This window comes from Paramormyrops kingsleyae, chromosome 9 (assembly GCF_048594095.1).
Source record: "Paramormyrops kingsleyae isolate MSU_618 chromosome 9, PKINGS_0.4, whole genome shotgun sequence".
Classification (NCBI taxonomy): domain Eukaryota; kingdom Metazoa; phylum Chordata; class Actinopteri; order Osteoglossiformes; family Mormyridae; genus Paramormyrops; species Paramormyrops kingsleyae.
Genome location: NC_132805.1, coordinates 27,371,634 through 27,388,821, shown reverse-complemented (window position 1 = coordinate 27,388,821; position 17,188 = coordinate 27,371,634). Strand labels below are relative to the sequence as shown.

Sequence of the window (17,188 nt, the reverse complement as noted above, 5' to 3'; positions counted from 1 at the left end):
CACCATAAAGATAACTGTGCTCAAAATCAGCTTTCCGTGTGGGTCAATAATTTAGCGAGAAGCCGTTCACAGGAAAACGGTCTTTCACACCAAGCTGTTTTTTTTATCACAATGAGAAATAATCAGTACGGGTTACAAATGGCAGCAGCCCACCTTAAAGAAGGTCATGGTGGAGCCATCTTCTACCACGCCATACTCGATCTTGGTCTGCTTAGCGAGGTCGTCGGCGGAGTCGATGGGCGACTCCATTCGCTCCACGGTGAGGAAGGCTGCGAGGTTAGCGGTGTAGGAAGAAATGATGATGAGAGTGAAAAACCACCAGATGCCCCCCACTATCCTGGTGGAGAGGGCTTTGGGCATCAGCTCTGAACCTGGCAAGGAGGGGGGAGCAGAGAGAGACGTCAACCCGTTTTGCTCTGGCCATGGGTCACTCAGTACAAGACAGGGCTTCCTTACAGATCACACCCAGGATATCTCCAGGAGGGTAGACCCCAGCCAGGCCTTGCTTTAGTGACACAGACCAGACTAGATGTTGGGTGGTTTGAATATGGATATCTGCGTTTACTACCTTCAACACACACAGTTAACGGCATTGTAAAATTACCATACAAACAAGTTAACACATAGATTCTATGCTGCAGTTCACCACAAACAAGGTAGGAGAAGGAGCCCAATATTTTCATCCCGTAGATTAATTTTAAACTGACAGGTGTTTATGAGTCATCTACCTCCTTTAAAATTCATATTATAAACAGACTTCACAGAGCAAGCACTCCCCTGTGGTGTGTCTCTGATGGTGAGTGCTTCTGGATTCATTCTGGAGCATGAAACATGGAGTCCTACCCAAATGGTTACTAAGTGTGTTTTCAAACCACATCAGGTATCTAGGCGTGACTCTGTTATGTTGAGATCTGTTATGTTTGCTTTGAAACATCTTCAGCTGGATAATGATGCTGACGGTGTTCATAAGCTGGTGATTTCAAGTAACTGCAGAAGGCATTTTCATAACTTTAAAATGGCACAAGGCAGTACAGAGGTGGAGATGGCTGAATCATGTATACATCTGATAAATAAATTTCAGACTGCATCAGGCAGCTTCCATTGCTTAACCGTACACCACTTCAAAAAAAGTAGACGTCACTTTTGTAAGCATCTGCAAGATGTGTCAATAGTGAAGCACAAGGCTTTGGAGCAGAAACTAAATTTATAATTGGCACTAAATGTTCCTGCATTGCTTTGGTTTCTGAGGACATTACACTGGCATGTCTACATCATTATAGACCAGCGTAGTGTTTGTTAAGGCAGTCTTAACCCTCATTGTTCTATGCATTTGAATGATCCTTTACAGTAACATTTTCCTGTAACATATTTTAATGTGTTGATATCTGAAATATTGCAGCCAGATTTGTTTAAACAACAGTGGCACAATATATCTATCTAATAAAATGAAAAGTAACTTCTGGATAATTTTAATTTATTTGTCAGATTAATATTTGACTCTTTCCAAGCTTTTCTCTAGCTGTCCAGGATCTTGCTAGTCTTAAAAGAAGTTTTGAAATAGAAAATGAAACAAAAAAACAAAGAATACTTTTATATATAGCAGTCCCACAGTCCCAAGCTGACTAAATCTAGCAATTCACACTCATTTCAGCTCCGCGTTTCTGGCTGAAGTTGATTGCCCATGAATCGATACTGGGGTTTTTTTTTCAGATAAACAGTTCAATAACACAGGAAGGGTCCATTCATTACACGGCAGTGCATATGGGGAAAGCACAACCTGAAAAATCAGCAGCAAAAACATGATGGACTTCATTATTTATAAACAATCTTAATTGCACTTCGTTTAGAAACAACAACCACAGCAACAATACCAATTATATTGTGTTAAAATAGCTTTAAAACATGTTTAAAATCTTGATTTGCTAAAAACGAGAAAGTCGTTGCTTCTTTACATAAAGCCACCTCCCTAACTGTAGGTCTCCAGGTCATCAGAAGAATTTGTAATTTCAAGCAAGCCTCATGAAGGATGAGCGGGGCAAGGTCAAAGGTCACACTGGAGCTGATGGAGTCAGGCCAGGAGATGAAGGACAGTCCATGGAAGGACAGTCCATGGAAGGACAGTCCATGGAAGGACAGTACAAAGTCAATATTATTTTTCTCAAGCAATCTAAAGCTCTTTTAAGTTGTAATCTTACAAATTCAGGCAAAAGGACTGTGGGAAAGATCTTTGCTCTTTGAAGTGACCCTAGTGTTTTTCTTTTATTTAATTTTTGAACATCTCCTCAGCGCCCTCGTTATGACTTCCTCACAGTCCGGTCTAGAACCTGTCGCTCTAGATACAAGCCTGGACATGACAGCCACCTCCACCTTCAGACTTCTGCCTAGAAAGCTGTAAAGGAAGAGAGAGACGTGCCTGCTGCCTGGTCAAGCCAGGCAGTTAGACATGATTCAGCCAGGAACACGATTACCCACCATAACCAGCGGTCTGCACTGCCCTTTGAAAACAAGACAGGAAAAAAACAACAACAACAAAAAACGAAAACAAAGAACAAAAAGAAAAAAAAACTAAGGAGCAAGACCAGGGAAGGAGAAATGGTGGAAGATCCACAAATCCCAGCTCACGTCTTACCCCCATGTGCTTGAAAGCCCCAAGCCGGCCCGCATTAGGCCAGGTGCACCACAACAGAACCTGGTTGGGGCTGACTGTCATGTACCCAAGGTAACGTCATGTCCAAAACACCACATCCCACAGTTTTCTGGGGGCTAGCAAGCCATGAACACGGGAGCCTCTCTACACTGTAGTCCTCAGCAGCCGTGTGTGTTTGCAAGAAGGGGCGTCATGCTGTGGGGGGGAACAGTGTCTGAAATCCTTCAGCCTGCCCTCCCTCTCTCCCCCAGGTCGGTCCATCTCCAGATCTTCTCAACATCACCTCAAGCGGATTTGCATCTGCACTGTGTCACCAAAGTACCCTAAGTATATCGAGACTACCATGAGCAGGTCACAAGTAAAAAGATCAAATGAACAAGAACAAAAGGACAAACAGTCCATCCATAAGAACGCCCCATAAATGTTCAGAAGTGTATGAAATTTTATTACAATGGTATGGTGTATTTATAAAAAAAAAACATTAAGTATGTTCTGGATTGACAACTATCTCCATAATGAAGATACTGGTTAAAATATTAATTCTCTAGTCACCACATATAAGTGAGGGGACATTGGACAATCCCATTAGATTACATTTTTGTAGTTATTTACTGCAATCTAGTCTGGTCTTCGCCCTTGATATTATATTCATTATCATTCTTAAATTCTGCACGACAGAATAATTTTACCATGCGTCATGTTTGTTGTGCATGCAGGAATGGGCCATGGAGTAACTGCCAGCCACATTCTGCTGGACTTCAAATACGCCAAAATGCATCAGTAAAAGTTCAGCTCCCAACAGATGTCTGGAAGCCTCCTGTCTGTACGCTACATTCGCTTTCAGAGCAGGCTCAACAGAAACCATGCTGCCTTGCACACTTGTCATCCTCAGCCTCCGATATGTTGCATCAGCCAACAACATGACTGTACTGACTGGCGCTGCGCTTACAATGCAACATATCTCATTGGCATGCAGGTCGGAAAACGCATTAGCTTTGAATGAAATTGCTCCGTTTCACCGATGCCATACATAGTTTCTTTTTCTGAAATCTGGGGGCGGAAGACTAGTTGAGAAGATATGGTGACAGGTTACAGGAGGAAACCGAAAATGAGAGGGCTAGGCTAAACAGACACACATTGTTCCTCTCTCTGTCTGATGGGGATGACACTTACCCAATCTGAGGATCTGTGAGGGTGAGTAGGAGTGAATGAAGGTGTCATGCATGACTGGGTGAGTGAGGCTGGTTTCTCCCTGCTTGTCAGTTAGGTCTGCACCACACACACATCACCCACTTCCCGGGAACAAGCTCCTTAGCCACCCCAAAGCCTTCTCTTGGCCCAACCCTGCTTCTGTATCTTTGCAATCAAGTTCTGCATCTAGCTACATGCACAGAGGCACCCATGCATCAGTTTGGGCCTGATAAGTGCAAATTGACCCCCAGCAAAGAGTGGGACATGAGCCACAAAGGGGAGCAGGCAGAGGCGTCTACCTTGCTGCATGAGAGCTCCAACTCCGAACCAGAAACTATTTAGCAACGTGAAATTGTTTTCCACCACGTCAGAGTCTGGGTTGCAGGGATGAGGGTTATACCACTCATAGGGACTAAACCTGTGGCAATTGACAGAGAAGAACACACAGTTTTAGCACAAGAACGAACGTCGGAATTCTTTCTTGTAAATAAAGCTCGGTTCACCTGTAGAGATAGCGGGAGAGACAGATGTTAAACACCGATTAAGGAAACAATCACAATGCAAATTTATAGAATAGAATACAAAGTTATCATCATAAAAAGTAACAAATCTCAATGCGTACAGATAGCATTAGAGATGCAAATCATTTTATGCTGTTCAGTACAATAAAACAGTACGCAAAACTAAAAGAAAAGAAACATATATAATGGACACTTGTTAACATTTACATACAGCACTTAGCATTAGTTAGATGTTAATATCTTTGTTTAGATAAAACATAAAATATATGTGACAACTCCATTGTGAAGGGATACATTATAAACAACCGTTATTGCTTGAAAAATCTAAAGTTAATTAAACTCATTTTCTTTTTTTTTCTAATTTCAGGCAGCTGTCTAGCCAAGTGAAAAGTACATTCTGGAATATTCATATTAAAAGAAAATAATTCTGCAATTTAATCAATGAAATCTCAATAACTTCTTTGTCACTTTGGAAAAAGCAATCATGATAATCTTTCAAACTTATTAAAATTCATGAGATCAAACACTCCGTTCTCATCATCCCAACATGATATTGCACACCCACTCCCTACACACACACTTCACAGGCAAAGAGATTTCCATTTATTTATGTTAAGTAAAAGTGACATTACATTAGTAAAGGTTGATTGGGCTACAATTAAGTATCATGACCTGATTTCTTTACTCTGAAGTGCTAAGATCAGAAAATGGTTAAAGTTAAGCTAGTCACAATGAGAAGCGATGAATAATCAAATGATGATGAAGTGGTCTTTAGACATTAGGTCCACAAATGCCTACTTTTTTACATTACACTGGCAGGAACCCCTAGCCATAAAATATGGGAGTAACTTAAATCTCTTATGATTTGAACAATCGGCAGGCTTTCAGAAATCAGGAAGACATGGTCACCGTTCTCTAACTTGAATCGGTGTGTGTCAACCTGCTGGCTGGTTTGTTTGCCAATCTGTGGTACCAATCAGTATTTCATTTAAAGTCTGACCCCCATAAATGCCTGATTTATCACCCAAGACATTGCACAGAAGGCTGATTAAATGCACGAGGCAAAAAAACAAGTGGACACACAGGCAAGACTGCTCTCCTCAACCTGGTCTAGTGACATAAAGGATGTAGCGTTAAATGAGATCATTGTGCCCAGTCAGGATGAGGGAAATTCTCTGCCTTGTATGAGCTTGCCTGATCAGGTTTACCAAAACCAGCAAAGCTCAAATTCCTCATATTTATTCCTACATTATGGTTCTCTTTCTTGATATGCATCCATATTCTTCTAAAATAATCCAATTAAGTAAGCTGACGCAGAACTCCAGATCTGGTCCTCGAGGACCGACAGTCGGTCCATGATTTTTCTTCCTTCGATCTCCCAGCCAGATATTTTTGCTTCCGAGCTGGGAGGAACCTGGACTGTCTGTGGGTGTCCGACCACACGGACATAGGATATAGGGCGGACTACACCTTAGATGAATAGCCCATCACATAAGAAGCAGCGAGAACATGAGCAGTGCATAATGTCAGCAATGAGAGTCTCTGATGTGTTTAAAGTTACTTAGCAGTTGCTTAGTTTTGCAGTTAGTAGACAATCAAGCACCAAAGAGAAGAAGAGCAGCAAGAAGCGAGGTGATGACAAAGTGCCAAAATGATGAATAGTGAAAACTGCTGTGGCGTAGAGGGATGCTTGGTGAAAGGCGGCCGCATTAGGGCCAGGAAACTGCGATGGAGACGGTCACAAGCAGGACACTGCCAATGCTGATGTACTGATTCAAAGGACTTTGAGTATTAGAAATAGGATTGTGGGACTATGGGATTTTGTATTAGAGCCATTTTGGCAGGGTTTGTTTATTTCTACAGGGATACTCTAAAAACATGCCTGCCCAGTTAATGCAGAAAGCTTAATGGCATGCTGGCTGTACCATCATTGGCCTGAAGGGGCAGTGTGTGGCTGAGCGGGTTAGGACACTGGCATGAAAACTGTGAAATCCCAGGGTCGGCAGAGTGATTCGCGTTGGGGGCATTGAACAAGGCCATTAACCCCAATCGCTCTCTGCTTTCTCAATAATGTATGTCGCTCAGGAGAAAAGAGTTTGTTAAATAAAATGCAAGTCTGCAGGAGAACTTGCACCTGCCAATCAAAATCAGGCTCTTGATCACCTGATAACAGCTAGACCGCCAAGACGCTGAAAGGCTGGCATTGGGAAGATATGTGCGTGAAATCGCCTGGTGCTGCTTAGCTATCGCTTTCATGACATGTGGCGTGAGATTATGAATCATGGCAGCGGGCACAAAAGATACGGGGTGGAGGGGTAGGAGAGACAGTGGCTCTGGTTCATAAACCTGCCTACCATTCTGGGTGAGAAATCTACCAGTGCTGCTCCTGGCTACTGAGGATTAGTACTGATCACAGTTTTCCAGGGGGCAATAATAAATCGAACAAAAATCTATTACCTATTATAGCAAACAAGGTGAATATTAACCGCCGACCTCTTGTTAAGGAGACCGAACATTGTTCCAAGAATCTGAATCAAGGCTATTTAGTGATGTAAGGCTCTTGGCTGCAGAGTTGATGGCTAAGCAGCGTAATGAGGGGCGGAATCGGGGGCTAGGACATGAAGATGCTGGAAGCAGATGCAGTAGGTAGGCTGCATGTCAGTGAATAGAGTGGGACCATTACAACCAGGGTGTCTTCTAGGGACAAGGCCATAGGCGGGGGGGTGGCAAGCAGTGTGAATAAGGAGAACATGGAGACAGAGAAATCTAATTGATACAGACTAAATGTAAATGTTGGACTGTTTAGTGGGACTGATTTCCCATGCATTATGGAACTGCTACCATTTAGGGTAATGGCCAAAGGGACATATACAGTTGTGGTTTATCTCTTTTAGGGAATCATCCTGAAAGTCGTACTCCATGGTTTGGCAAGGAACTTTTTTTCGTTTGTTTTCTACAGTTAATCATTACAGGTTCCTGATGCCCAGACCTCCATTCATCTTTTACTTGTTCATTCAGTAAGAGATTATGGGCTGTGATGGTGGCATGTGCTCTAGAGTCTCTATAATCCTGAAATGTAATTGCCATATATAAACGGCATCACATACTTTGTTTGTTTTTAACCTAGGCCCTTGAAAAAAGAAGTTATGGGACGTTTATGCATTGTTAATGAAAGACTTCCCTCAAACTTCCCTCGAAAATCTAGGCTAGAACTTTGAAAAAGTTGAGAATGAGGTGACGGCGGGGACAGCGGAGACTGGCATCAGACGGGGCTGAGTTACCCTGCCCAGGAACAGGGAAAAGGGGAGCCCGCCATATTGCCAATTACATAGAGGACACAAACTTCAACATGTTATGCAGATGCTAAAAAGCCATGTGGACATTTCAGGAGCCAATGCCTTCATCTGGCTGAGGTATGACTGCGAGGGGAGGTAAAACCATCCATCCACCCGGGGGTGAACCAGACAGACACGGGAGGGAAGAAACATCTGCTGCAAAGTATCATAGGACTGTGCGGCCATTTGTAATGTAAAGCACAGTAAAACATGTGAAACATCTCAAAGCGGTGAAATACCTTTTCGTGAGGGATGATAATGGAGCCGTTATTCTCACTTTTACTGTAATGCTAATGTACCTATTCAGTATGCTGGCGTACTTGGCCCATGTTGAGAAAAACGGGCAGGAATGCTCACCACACACAGTGCTAGTGAGGAAGCGTTCCTAACAATGTCATTTTCACAGTTTCACGTACACAAAAACAGTTTATTCCGCAGAATAATAGCTTTGCGACTACCGGGACTGTGCATGTGTGTGTTGGGGGGGGGGGGGGGGCGCAAACTAATTCAAAGAGTATTTTTAGGAGGGAGCACTTGGTGGGAGAAATTAGATAAGACAAATAACAAATGCACCATTCGGGTGACCTCTGCCTAATCTTTGACAATAATTCAGCATGCATGAAGACCTAAGGCACTTCTGTAGCTGCCCTGTGTGAGCTGCAAGGCCCTTTCCCCTCTCCATTGACCACCCCCCCCCCCTCACACACACACACACACACACTGCCTTTGCTTCTTTGACCCAACAAAACAGGCTTCGGGGGCGACCCAACTTGTGGGGGATTTAAACCACAACATTCCTTGGAAGTAAACACTCCCCTGAATCCGCACACATCAATTAATTTACAGCTCAGGCAATACAACAATTAACGTTGTGCTAAGATTACCATCACTTGAGATTTGCTTTACTTTTCCTTTCTAATCCCTTTGCTTAAATAATTACAGGCTATTTGTGTTGTTGCTCTGCAGCAAAAACATGTTGAAACAATGGCCAATTGTCTCCCCAAAAACTGGTGTATTTTGTCACACTAATTTTTGGTGTTCACATTATAGAGAGCAGTAACAATGCTGTTTCGCCATATCCTTAAACCATAATTAATCATCTGCACAAGTAACCATTGTAGAAAGAGAAGCCTAATTAAACACTCCGATTACAAGGCTAAGTTATTCACCTCAAACAATGTTGTAAAAAGGCCTAAATTTAAGCAAAAGCAAAACAGAGGAAAAAGAAATAATTTTTCCCCAAAATGACTAGGCAATAAAGCTCCTCATTATAGAAAAGTTCTCTCTTTCATAATCTGCTCCACAGAACACAGGGACAAAAAAAACGAATGAAAGAGAAAGATCAACTATGAAATATGCAGAAAATACAAACATCCTGAATATTTTAGTTTTGAATGGCAAGTAAAAGATGTTCTCCTTAAATTGTAAATATCAGGTGGTAACCCTGTGATTTGGTGGACATTCTCTCTTTGTCTCTCACACAAACACACACACACACACACACACACACACACAAAAACAGGGGCATGCGCACACATACCAGCAGCCATGAGCATACCATACACAAACATTTCCAAACCAAATCAGGTCTTCATGTTTTTTTTTTTCTCACAGACTTAGGCTAACATCTGTGGTAATGTTCCTAAGGCTGAATATCAATAAAAGGGCGAAAGAGACGAGCATGCCGATAAAGTTCTCATTTGTTTGAAATATGAGCATAAGATAAACAACTTGAATCAGAAAATACAACTTACCCAGTTGTGTTTTTACGAGTTCTTAAACAGTTAGGTGCATATTCTGAACCAACTTAGATGACAGTTGCAGCTTTGTTTTTCTTTGTGTGATCATATTGCCAGTAACATTGGAAAAATGGACATTAACCTTAAAACTCTCGGGATGGAAGATAAAATACTGCTGCTGGCCCAAAAGTTCTAGGGTTAATTATTTGTTTTTTCATTTCTTCTCTTTTTTTCCACCATGCTTCAGCTAATATCCATGTTCTTAGAGTGAATACAAAAAAAATCTACATGGTCACACTATTGTTTATTTTTAAAACCCAGGGGAGTTAAAAGTTTGAAGGACTGAGAAGATCCTAGGTTCTCCTTAGAACAAAGCCTGACCACCTGATAAGCCCAAGCCCCTGCATATCATCTACTCTCCTCAGTCCAGACGCCCTACATGACCATGTGACCTATTGCAGAACCCTCCTATAGATGTCACCATAATTCTAACCTTGAAGTAGGAGGACATCACAGGATCTATCAGAGCCTGCATAAAAGAAGTTTCCAGTCATTTCCCTGCTAGGTACACTTACTAAGGTCCACCTTCATCTCTGCCCAGTAAGGGGAAGGTTTGGATCATTGGTCTTTCTCAGATTCTGCGAATTCTTCCGCTCAGGGGGTCCAATGGAAAACTCCAGTCAACATGACTAGACATTACCAGCCATGTTCAGACAACAGAGACAGAGATGGCAAAGACAATTAAAAAAAAAAACTTGAAGAAACATATCTGCATAGTAAAGAAATATGGCTACACATGTACCCAGTCTATAGGATTTTTTTAGCACGATGAGCTCAATAAATCATAATTGGATATAAAAAATAAAAATAACACACTGGCAACCAAATCCAATAAATTACAGTAATGGCATAATTTACAAATTGATCCAACCTTAACACTGATCTGTCACATCAAAGGAGAGAAAGTCTGTAGTTAACGTGGGACTCAATATTGTTCTCCTAGACAGTGGGGCAATTCATGGAAAAATTAAGTTTGTCCTCCTGGAATGGCAACATCGTAAAGAAGGGAAAGAGTTTTGTGCCGACATGCTGGCATTTAATTTTCACATGACAACAGCCTTTCTGACAGCTGATTAGATTTGCATTGAACACCACGGCAAAACAGTTATCCATTTTAGAGCGTTTGATAATTCATCAGCGCCCTTCAGCCAACAGTAAATGTCAGCCCTCCATGTGATAGGAATATGAAATCTATCCTTATACTGGCTTATTAAAAGCACCACCAGTCACTGAGCATAATTAAAGCCAATGAAAGGCACACAACAAAAAACCAAAACACCATGTATCAACTGGGATTTACTCAAATGTAAATCCATTCACAACAATTAGGTTTAATTTTTGTCACAATGACATTGGCTAAAGTTAATCTAGCCTCACTCTGGTCTTCACGGCCGTGTGAATTTACATTGCAGAAGCGTTATTTGTGATTATCCCAAGGAAGAAGGGCTGGAGAAGGAATGCATTTTTGAAAGTTAGATTTAGAAAATGTGCCCAACCGCATAAACATTACAGCTAATTATAATTAGCCAGACTCATTCGTCTCTTTGCCAGCACATTCTTCATTATAAATTTGAGTGTGGAAAGAAAAGGGAAAATAATGGTTTATGAATCAGTGTCTTTGGTTCTACTGCCCCTGAATACTATATTTATACCAAGTATGCCCTGCCAGTGACAACAATACTCCTAAAACTGCTTTTTTCCACCCTTTTATGGGCCAGAATACCATAAAGTCTCACTATTACTCCATAAAAAATAATCCACAGCATTTGAAGCATGATGAAAAGAATAGAGAGAAGAAATGAAAAATAGTTATAATGCTTGTAACAGGATGAAGAGGGGCAATGATTGTGCTTGGACACTCTGTGCTTCTGTTTCTCCTCAGGCACGCACACGTGCAAGCACACGTGCAAGCACACATGGACACGCACATATATACGATTTCTCTCCCCTGGGAACGTGGGTGCGTGCAGGGTTTGAGCATGGTGTCCTCTGCACCAGGGTTCAAACTGAGCTAACTTGTAGAACGAGAAGAAGTCAGCAACTGTTCCGATTGCTCTAGGAGGGCTGAGCCCCCAGCTGGGCTGGGCTCAGGCACCCAAAGCTGATTTCAGATAAAGCAAACCCCTCTCACAATGAGTTTGTGCTCACATATTCTCAGCACTACTAAATCAGAAACCAGCACTTGCGAGAATTTTGCCGACAATCTAAATTGAGGTCTGTTTGTATTATACATTATTCAGACATTCGTATTGGGAGTTTTTCTCAGCTCATTTTCCATGTTTTGGTTTCATCCAACTGCTTTTCATCTTAGCCTTATAACATTACAGTGGCAGGAACATGGAATTGGGCTAGATTTTGCAGAAAGCATCACTCCATTGTTTGGTATTTTATTTTGTGATTTTATTATTATACGTGACAAGCCTCCTCACAATACTTAACACTGGGAGGCCGTGCGCAGACTTCTGATTGAATGAATGAACCAGAAAAAAGGCAAGTGAAGAAGAGAGACATGTCAACACAACAGCTTATTGGCTGGTTAAACATGCCTCGGTTGGTTTGGCCAATTAAGGCCAGGACCTTCAACCAATCATAACAGTCTGATTTGCATGGTCTAAATCATGTTTTGTAATGCTTCTTTTTAGAAATCATTCTTGATCTGTGCATTTTGCAACACAGACAGTGATATACCACTGAAACAGATCTCACTAGCATCCGTCAGCGGAATTCTACCCAGTGCCAGAATCTTTTTTTATCAGAAAGAGATTAAAGTTAGTGTGAAAGGTTAATGGCATGTGTATTTGTGTGTGTGTGTGTGCATTTTTAAAATCACTGAAACGGACATGTTACCTGGCTATGACAAACAGCACACAACTGACACCCAAGTAAGCCAGCAGAATATACATCCAGATATCAGGCGAGAGCGGGTTGAGGAAGGAGAAAACTCCGGGGTTTGTACCATTGGGCTTCCGGTACAAAATACTTATCCCCAGTGTCATGAAGGGTTTGGAGAAGTCGATGACCTTCTCCCTCACGTAGGTAATAGCCAAAGGAGCCACTGCAAGGTCAGCTTTCTGTGGACACAAAGCAGAGCAGCGGAGAGAAACGGACCATAAGTCATGGGAGGGAGATGCATTAGAGGCAATCCAATTACGGAAACGAGTCCTGTGCACACGAGAGACAGTAACCGCTGCTGGCAAGTCAAAATTTAAAGGCCTTGTTTATCAGTTAAGGAGTGTTGATTTAGCAACTGCTGCTTCAACAGTTCTGCTCCGCTGTAAGTTTCTAAGGACGGCCCCAATCCACGGTTACCGGGCGAGAGTGGGGGTGCCCCAGAAGCAGGGGTTACTCCTGGGGGAGGACCTGAGAGAAAACTGCCTTTTCTTGGACTTTGGGCATTTTTAAGGTTCCCCCCTCAGCCATATAAATTATGAGAGCTCATTAAATCTGTGGCAGCGTCACGTGTCGGATTAGTCAAATTTGATGATTTGCTAAGTAAGAGTCTAAAAATCTGTGACTGCATTTTAAAAACTAAAAGTCTTTTTATTTGGTTACTTTTAGTTAGGGTTAGGACTGGTAGCGGTTAAGGTTGTCATTCTTTTGATTAGGGTTCCTGTTCCTGTGATGGACTGGCATCCTGTCCAGGGTGTCCCCCAGCTCTGTGTCCTGTCCAGCATAAGTACCTGGACAATGAATTTCTGTGCTAAAATTATGATGAATATTGTTTTGAATAGACGTACAGATATATATTTATTATCTAGTCATTGGTGTAAAGATGACTCAAATAGGTACTGGCTGCATCATTTCTCTTGATTTGTGATTTGCTTTTGACACTGAGGAACAAATTAGAGTAAGTCCACTTCACTTCACCTGAACAGCCTTCTTCTGAGGAAAACTTTTGATGTTTAGTAATGAACGCAAAGTAAGGCAAGTGTGCTTAAATTAGTCATTTAAAGTTAAAGAGACATTTGTGCAGATTGAATCAAGGGGAGGTTCAACAAAGAGAAACTGTCTGATTAAAGGAAAAATATATATTTAGGTCTCTTTTCCACAGTTTGAAGGAATTTGCATTAATGTGAGGTTCATCCTCCTTTACCTTATCATTTGACAAACCTTTAAGGGGTTTGTCTACGGAAGATGAATTGTGCATGTTCCCTTTTGTGCATAAATCGGGGAATTAATCCACCCACACATTTCATGGGAAACAGGATCCTCTTTCTGTCACGGGTAATTAGACTCTCTCCTCATGCTGGAGATCCAACAGGGCAAACTGCACTTTGCGATCAATAACCGATATCTCCCATCATGGTGGCGAAGAATCGATCTGATTCACACCTGCTTATGCTCGCTCTTCATGGTAAGCCCCCCTACAAATCACACTGAAATCATCGTCCCTACAGTTTAAAGCCTATATACCAGCAATGTTTTTATATAAAAACATTTTTTATCTTTTAAGAAGTGCTTTGGGGCAAAACAGAATACCCCCCCCCCCCACCCCCAGCAATAACACAGCCCACCCGTCTTTCCTTCACTATATAACCAACCTAAGGGCTGCATTTTACTCATTTCAACCCCCTGGCTCTCAGATTATGCAGGGAGAGCACACAAATGAGGAGAATGAATCTAGATTTGTTTGCCGATGTAGGGAATTGTAATTCAATAATACCAATTTCTTTGGCTAAAGTTGGTAATTGAGTGGTAATATGATTAAAAAGTGTGGGATGATTCCAGACAAATTGCTTTTCCTCGTGCGTACCTCCGCAGCGCAACAATGCAACACGTCAGTTTCAATTTAGGCATTATACAAGCAACGTGATGTAATGTTATTAAACCACTTTGGTTGTAATTTGATTTGCTAAACATGAGAGGACAAGGGTTCAGCATCTCAGCATCAAGACTGGGGGTGTAAGTGTGCAGCTGTGGCATTAGGCAGGATACCACAAGCTTCCTGTAACTGTCGACGAGCCCTTCCCTTTACACAGGTCCTGACTGGCTTCTTGTACATGTTATACTGTTTTAATGAGCACTTTCAGCACATCCCAAGTTCAATGCCTCCCTGGGTAAACAAGGGAGGGGCTTGCATTGCACTTCTTTAACCAATCACTGTTTTCATTGTATGACATCACCGCATTCATTAAATCCAAAATTCTAAAGTACTTGTTTGATTTTGTGTATGCATTTTGATAAGACACGTAAAATGATAGAAGTCAATGATAAATATAGACATAGGAACAAGCTTACCTGCAATGGCTATACAGAGCAATCTAAGGGTGCATCTTTATTTAATGAAGATGATGATGAAGATAATAATAATAACAACAACAACAACAAGGATTGAACCAGCAACCTTCTAATCACAAGCACAATGGCTTAGTCTACACTGCTGTGGGAAAATGAGAAAAAAAAATGTCATACGATGAAGACTATATGATTGGTTAAAGACATGAAACTCAAGCCCCTCCCTTGTTGACCCAGGGACATATCGAACTCGGCAAAATCCAAATGTCCGGTGGCCTGTACTACGAAGCGGGGTTACTGGCTTATCGGGGTAACTTGTCGGATTTAAGGTAGCACCGTTTAAATGGACCTCATATTCGTTCATTTACATTTTGCCCAGACTACCTTAAATCTGACAAGTTACCCCGATAAGCCAGTAACCCCGCTTCGTAGTACAGGCCACAGCACTGTCATGACAAACTAATGATTTGTTTACAAACACTTGCTTTCAATAAACACAAACTCTCAACCTGAACGATCTAAGTGCTTCAATGGAAGGATTACTACTGAAACAGAATCATACACAACACTGAAAGCCTCATGACTTTATTTCTAGCTTATCAACTGCATTAGTAGAGTAACTGAGACTCACGTGGTCCATGAGCTCCTTGACGATGCCGTTCCACTGACCAGTCGTTTCCTCCTGTGCGCCATACTTGCCATCCTCAACCAGGCGCACCTCGTAGCTGAAGCCCAGTATGTTAGCGAGCTCACGCAGGAGGTCAATGCAGTAGCCCTCAAAGCGATCGTTGCCATACAGAGGCTTGTCTGACTTCTTGAACATGACATAGGGCTCCTCCTGTAGCAGCGGACAGAAAAGAGTGACCAGATCATGATATGGGCGAGGCTAGACTCAGCACGACAGCCTAGCTGGATAACACCTGTTATTCCAAAAGCTTCCGTTGTCTGCTCACGCACGGATATCTGGAAGAAAATCAGTTCTTGGGGGTAAAGAATAAAGATCAACACATGGCCTTTCTGATACTCTACACCAGTAGAAGGTGCCAAAAGCATCGCTTGCCAACAACGGAATAATCCTTCATATCTCTCACTTGTGCTTTCATGCTGAAAGTGACCCATGCGAAAGATTAAATACAGTGATATGCTGGGGTACAGGCGCCAAAGCGCACTGCTGAGCTTTGTGAAGCTGAGGAGATTACCTCTGCTCCTTCAGCCTCCATCTGCCTCCATCTCTCACTCTCTCTACCAGACTCTGCCAAAGCTCATGAAGTACAGTAGATTATTGCAGGCATTTGAAGGTAGCTGAGACTTTTAGACTGAGATATGATGTCAAGGCCACACGTTATGACGAGCAGAGATAATGCAAGCTTTTCTCTTGAAACTGCTGAAACATTTGGGCTGCTGTGATCAGTCAATGTAGTCAATGATGTCAACACTGAAAATACGTCAACATCAACATTTTAAATCAACACATTGTTTTTTAAATTCTTTTAATGGAATTACCATTATGATTTCTAAAATGCTTCAATCCATTATAACAAATGTTTTCTTTTAATATCACTATGTAGTAGTTCAAATTATCAAAAAACAAAAAGGTGGTTTTACACTGTGCAAAGTTCGAATGCATACCACAGGGCACTAACGCTATGCACGAGTGCCTGAAGCGAAAACACACAGGCGCTATTCTGGACGACGGACCCCCAGAATAGACAAAGTGTTCTCTGTTCATGTTTATTAAATTACCACTAGTACGGAGAGCTTCTTAATATCTTTTGTTCTTGTAGCTGCTAAATAGACTCATTATTAAAGCCAAAGATGTCTGCCTGCTACCCTTACCTGAATTTAGAATCGCCATTGAAGTGTTTAGGCCAAATATTTAGGCCAAAGTCTGGGCTTATTCTATGTGGATTGATGGTGCCAGTGTGTGTTCATGCGCATTGGCTTGCTGGGACCAGTGTCGTGATCGTAAACTAAAACTGAAACAAAAACAGAGGCTAAATAAAGTAATTCGTGAACTGAAATAAAAATGAAAATTTACAAGAAAAGAAGTGTCAGACTTTAATCAGCAAAAAGCACCTGCTGAGCTGTCCCTACCTTGACTTCAGTGCTCATCGTTTCCAAGATTTTCCAAAACAGTCACATGTGGCGTGCTCAACTAACCGAATATAATAAACATAAGGGCAAACCGTATTTATGAAGAGTAATAACTTTTGGGCGTCAAAATTAATATTTTAGGCATTCTACTAATTTGCTTATAGAATTGTGGGAGAAAATAATGTCCGTATAGTGCTGAAAAGCCAGCTTCCATTATCTAAAGCCCTGCAATAACCTTGTTGTTGTCAAAATAAAATTTACTTAAATTAAATGGTCTGTTTGATTTTCTGGAGGAAAATGAATCGTTTAGATTAATTGACTAATCAGTAAAATAGTTGATAGATTAATCCACAAAAAAATTGTGGG

At 41.6% G+C, this 17,188-nt stretch overlaps 1 protein-coding gene across 1 annotated transcript in view; it reads right to left on the bottom strand.

The window, feature by feature from the left end:
- grik2 (glutamate receptor, ionotropic, kainate 2) overlaps positions 1-17,188 on the bottom strand; it is a 144,685-nt gene that overhangs the window by 26,626 nt on the left and 100,871 nt on the right. The window contains 4 exon segments of the mRNA XM_023806230.2: positions 154-371; positions 4,138-4,256; positions 12,341-12,564; positions 15,360-15,566. Coding sequence (XP_023661998.2) covers positions 154-371; positions 4,138-4,256; positions 12,341-12,564; positions 15,360-15,566 — 768 coding nt within the window.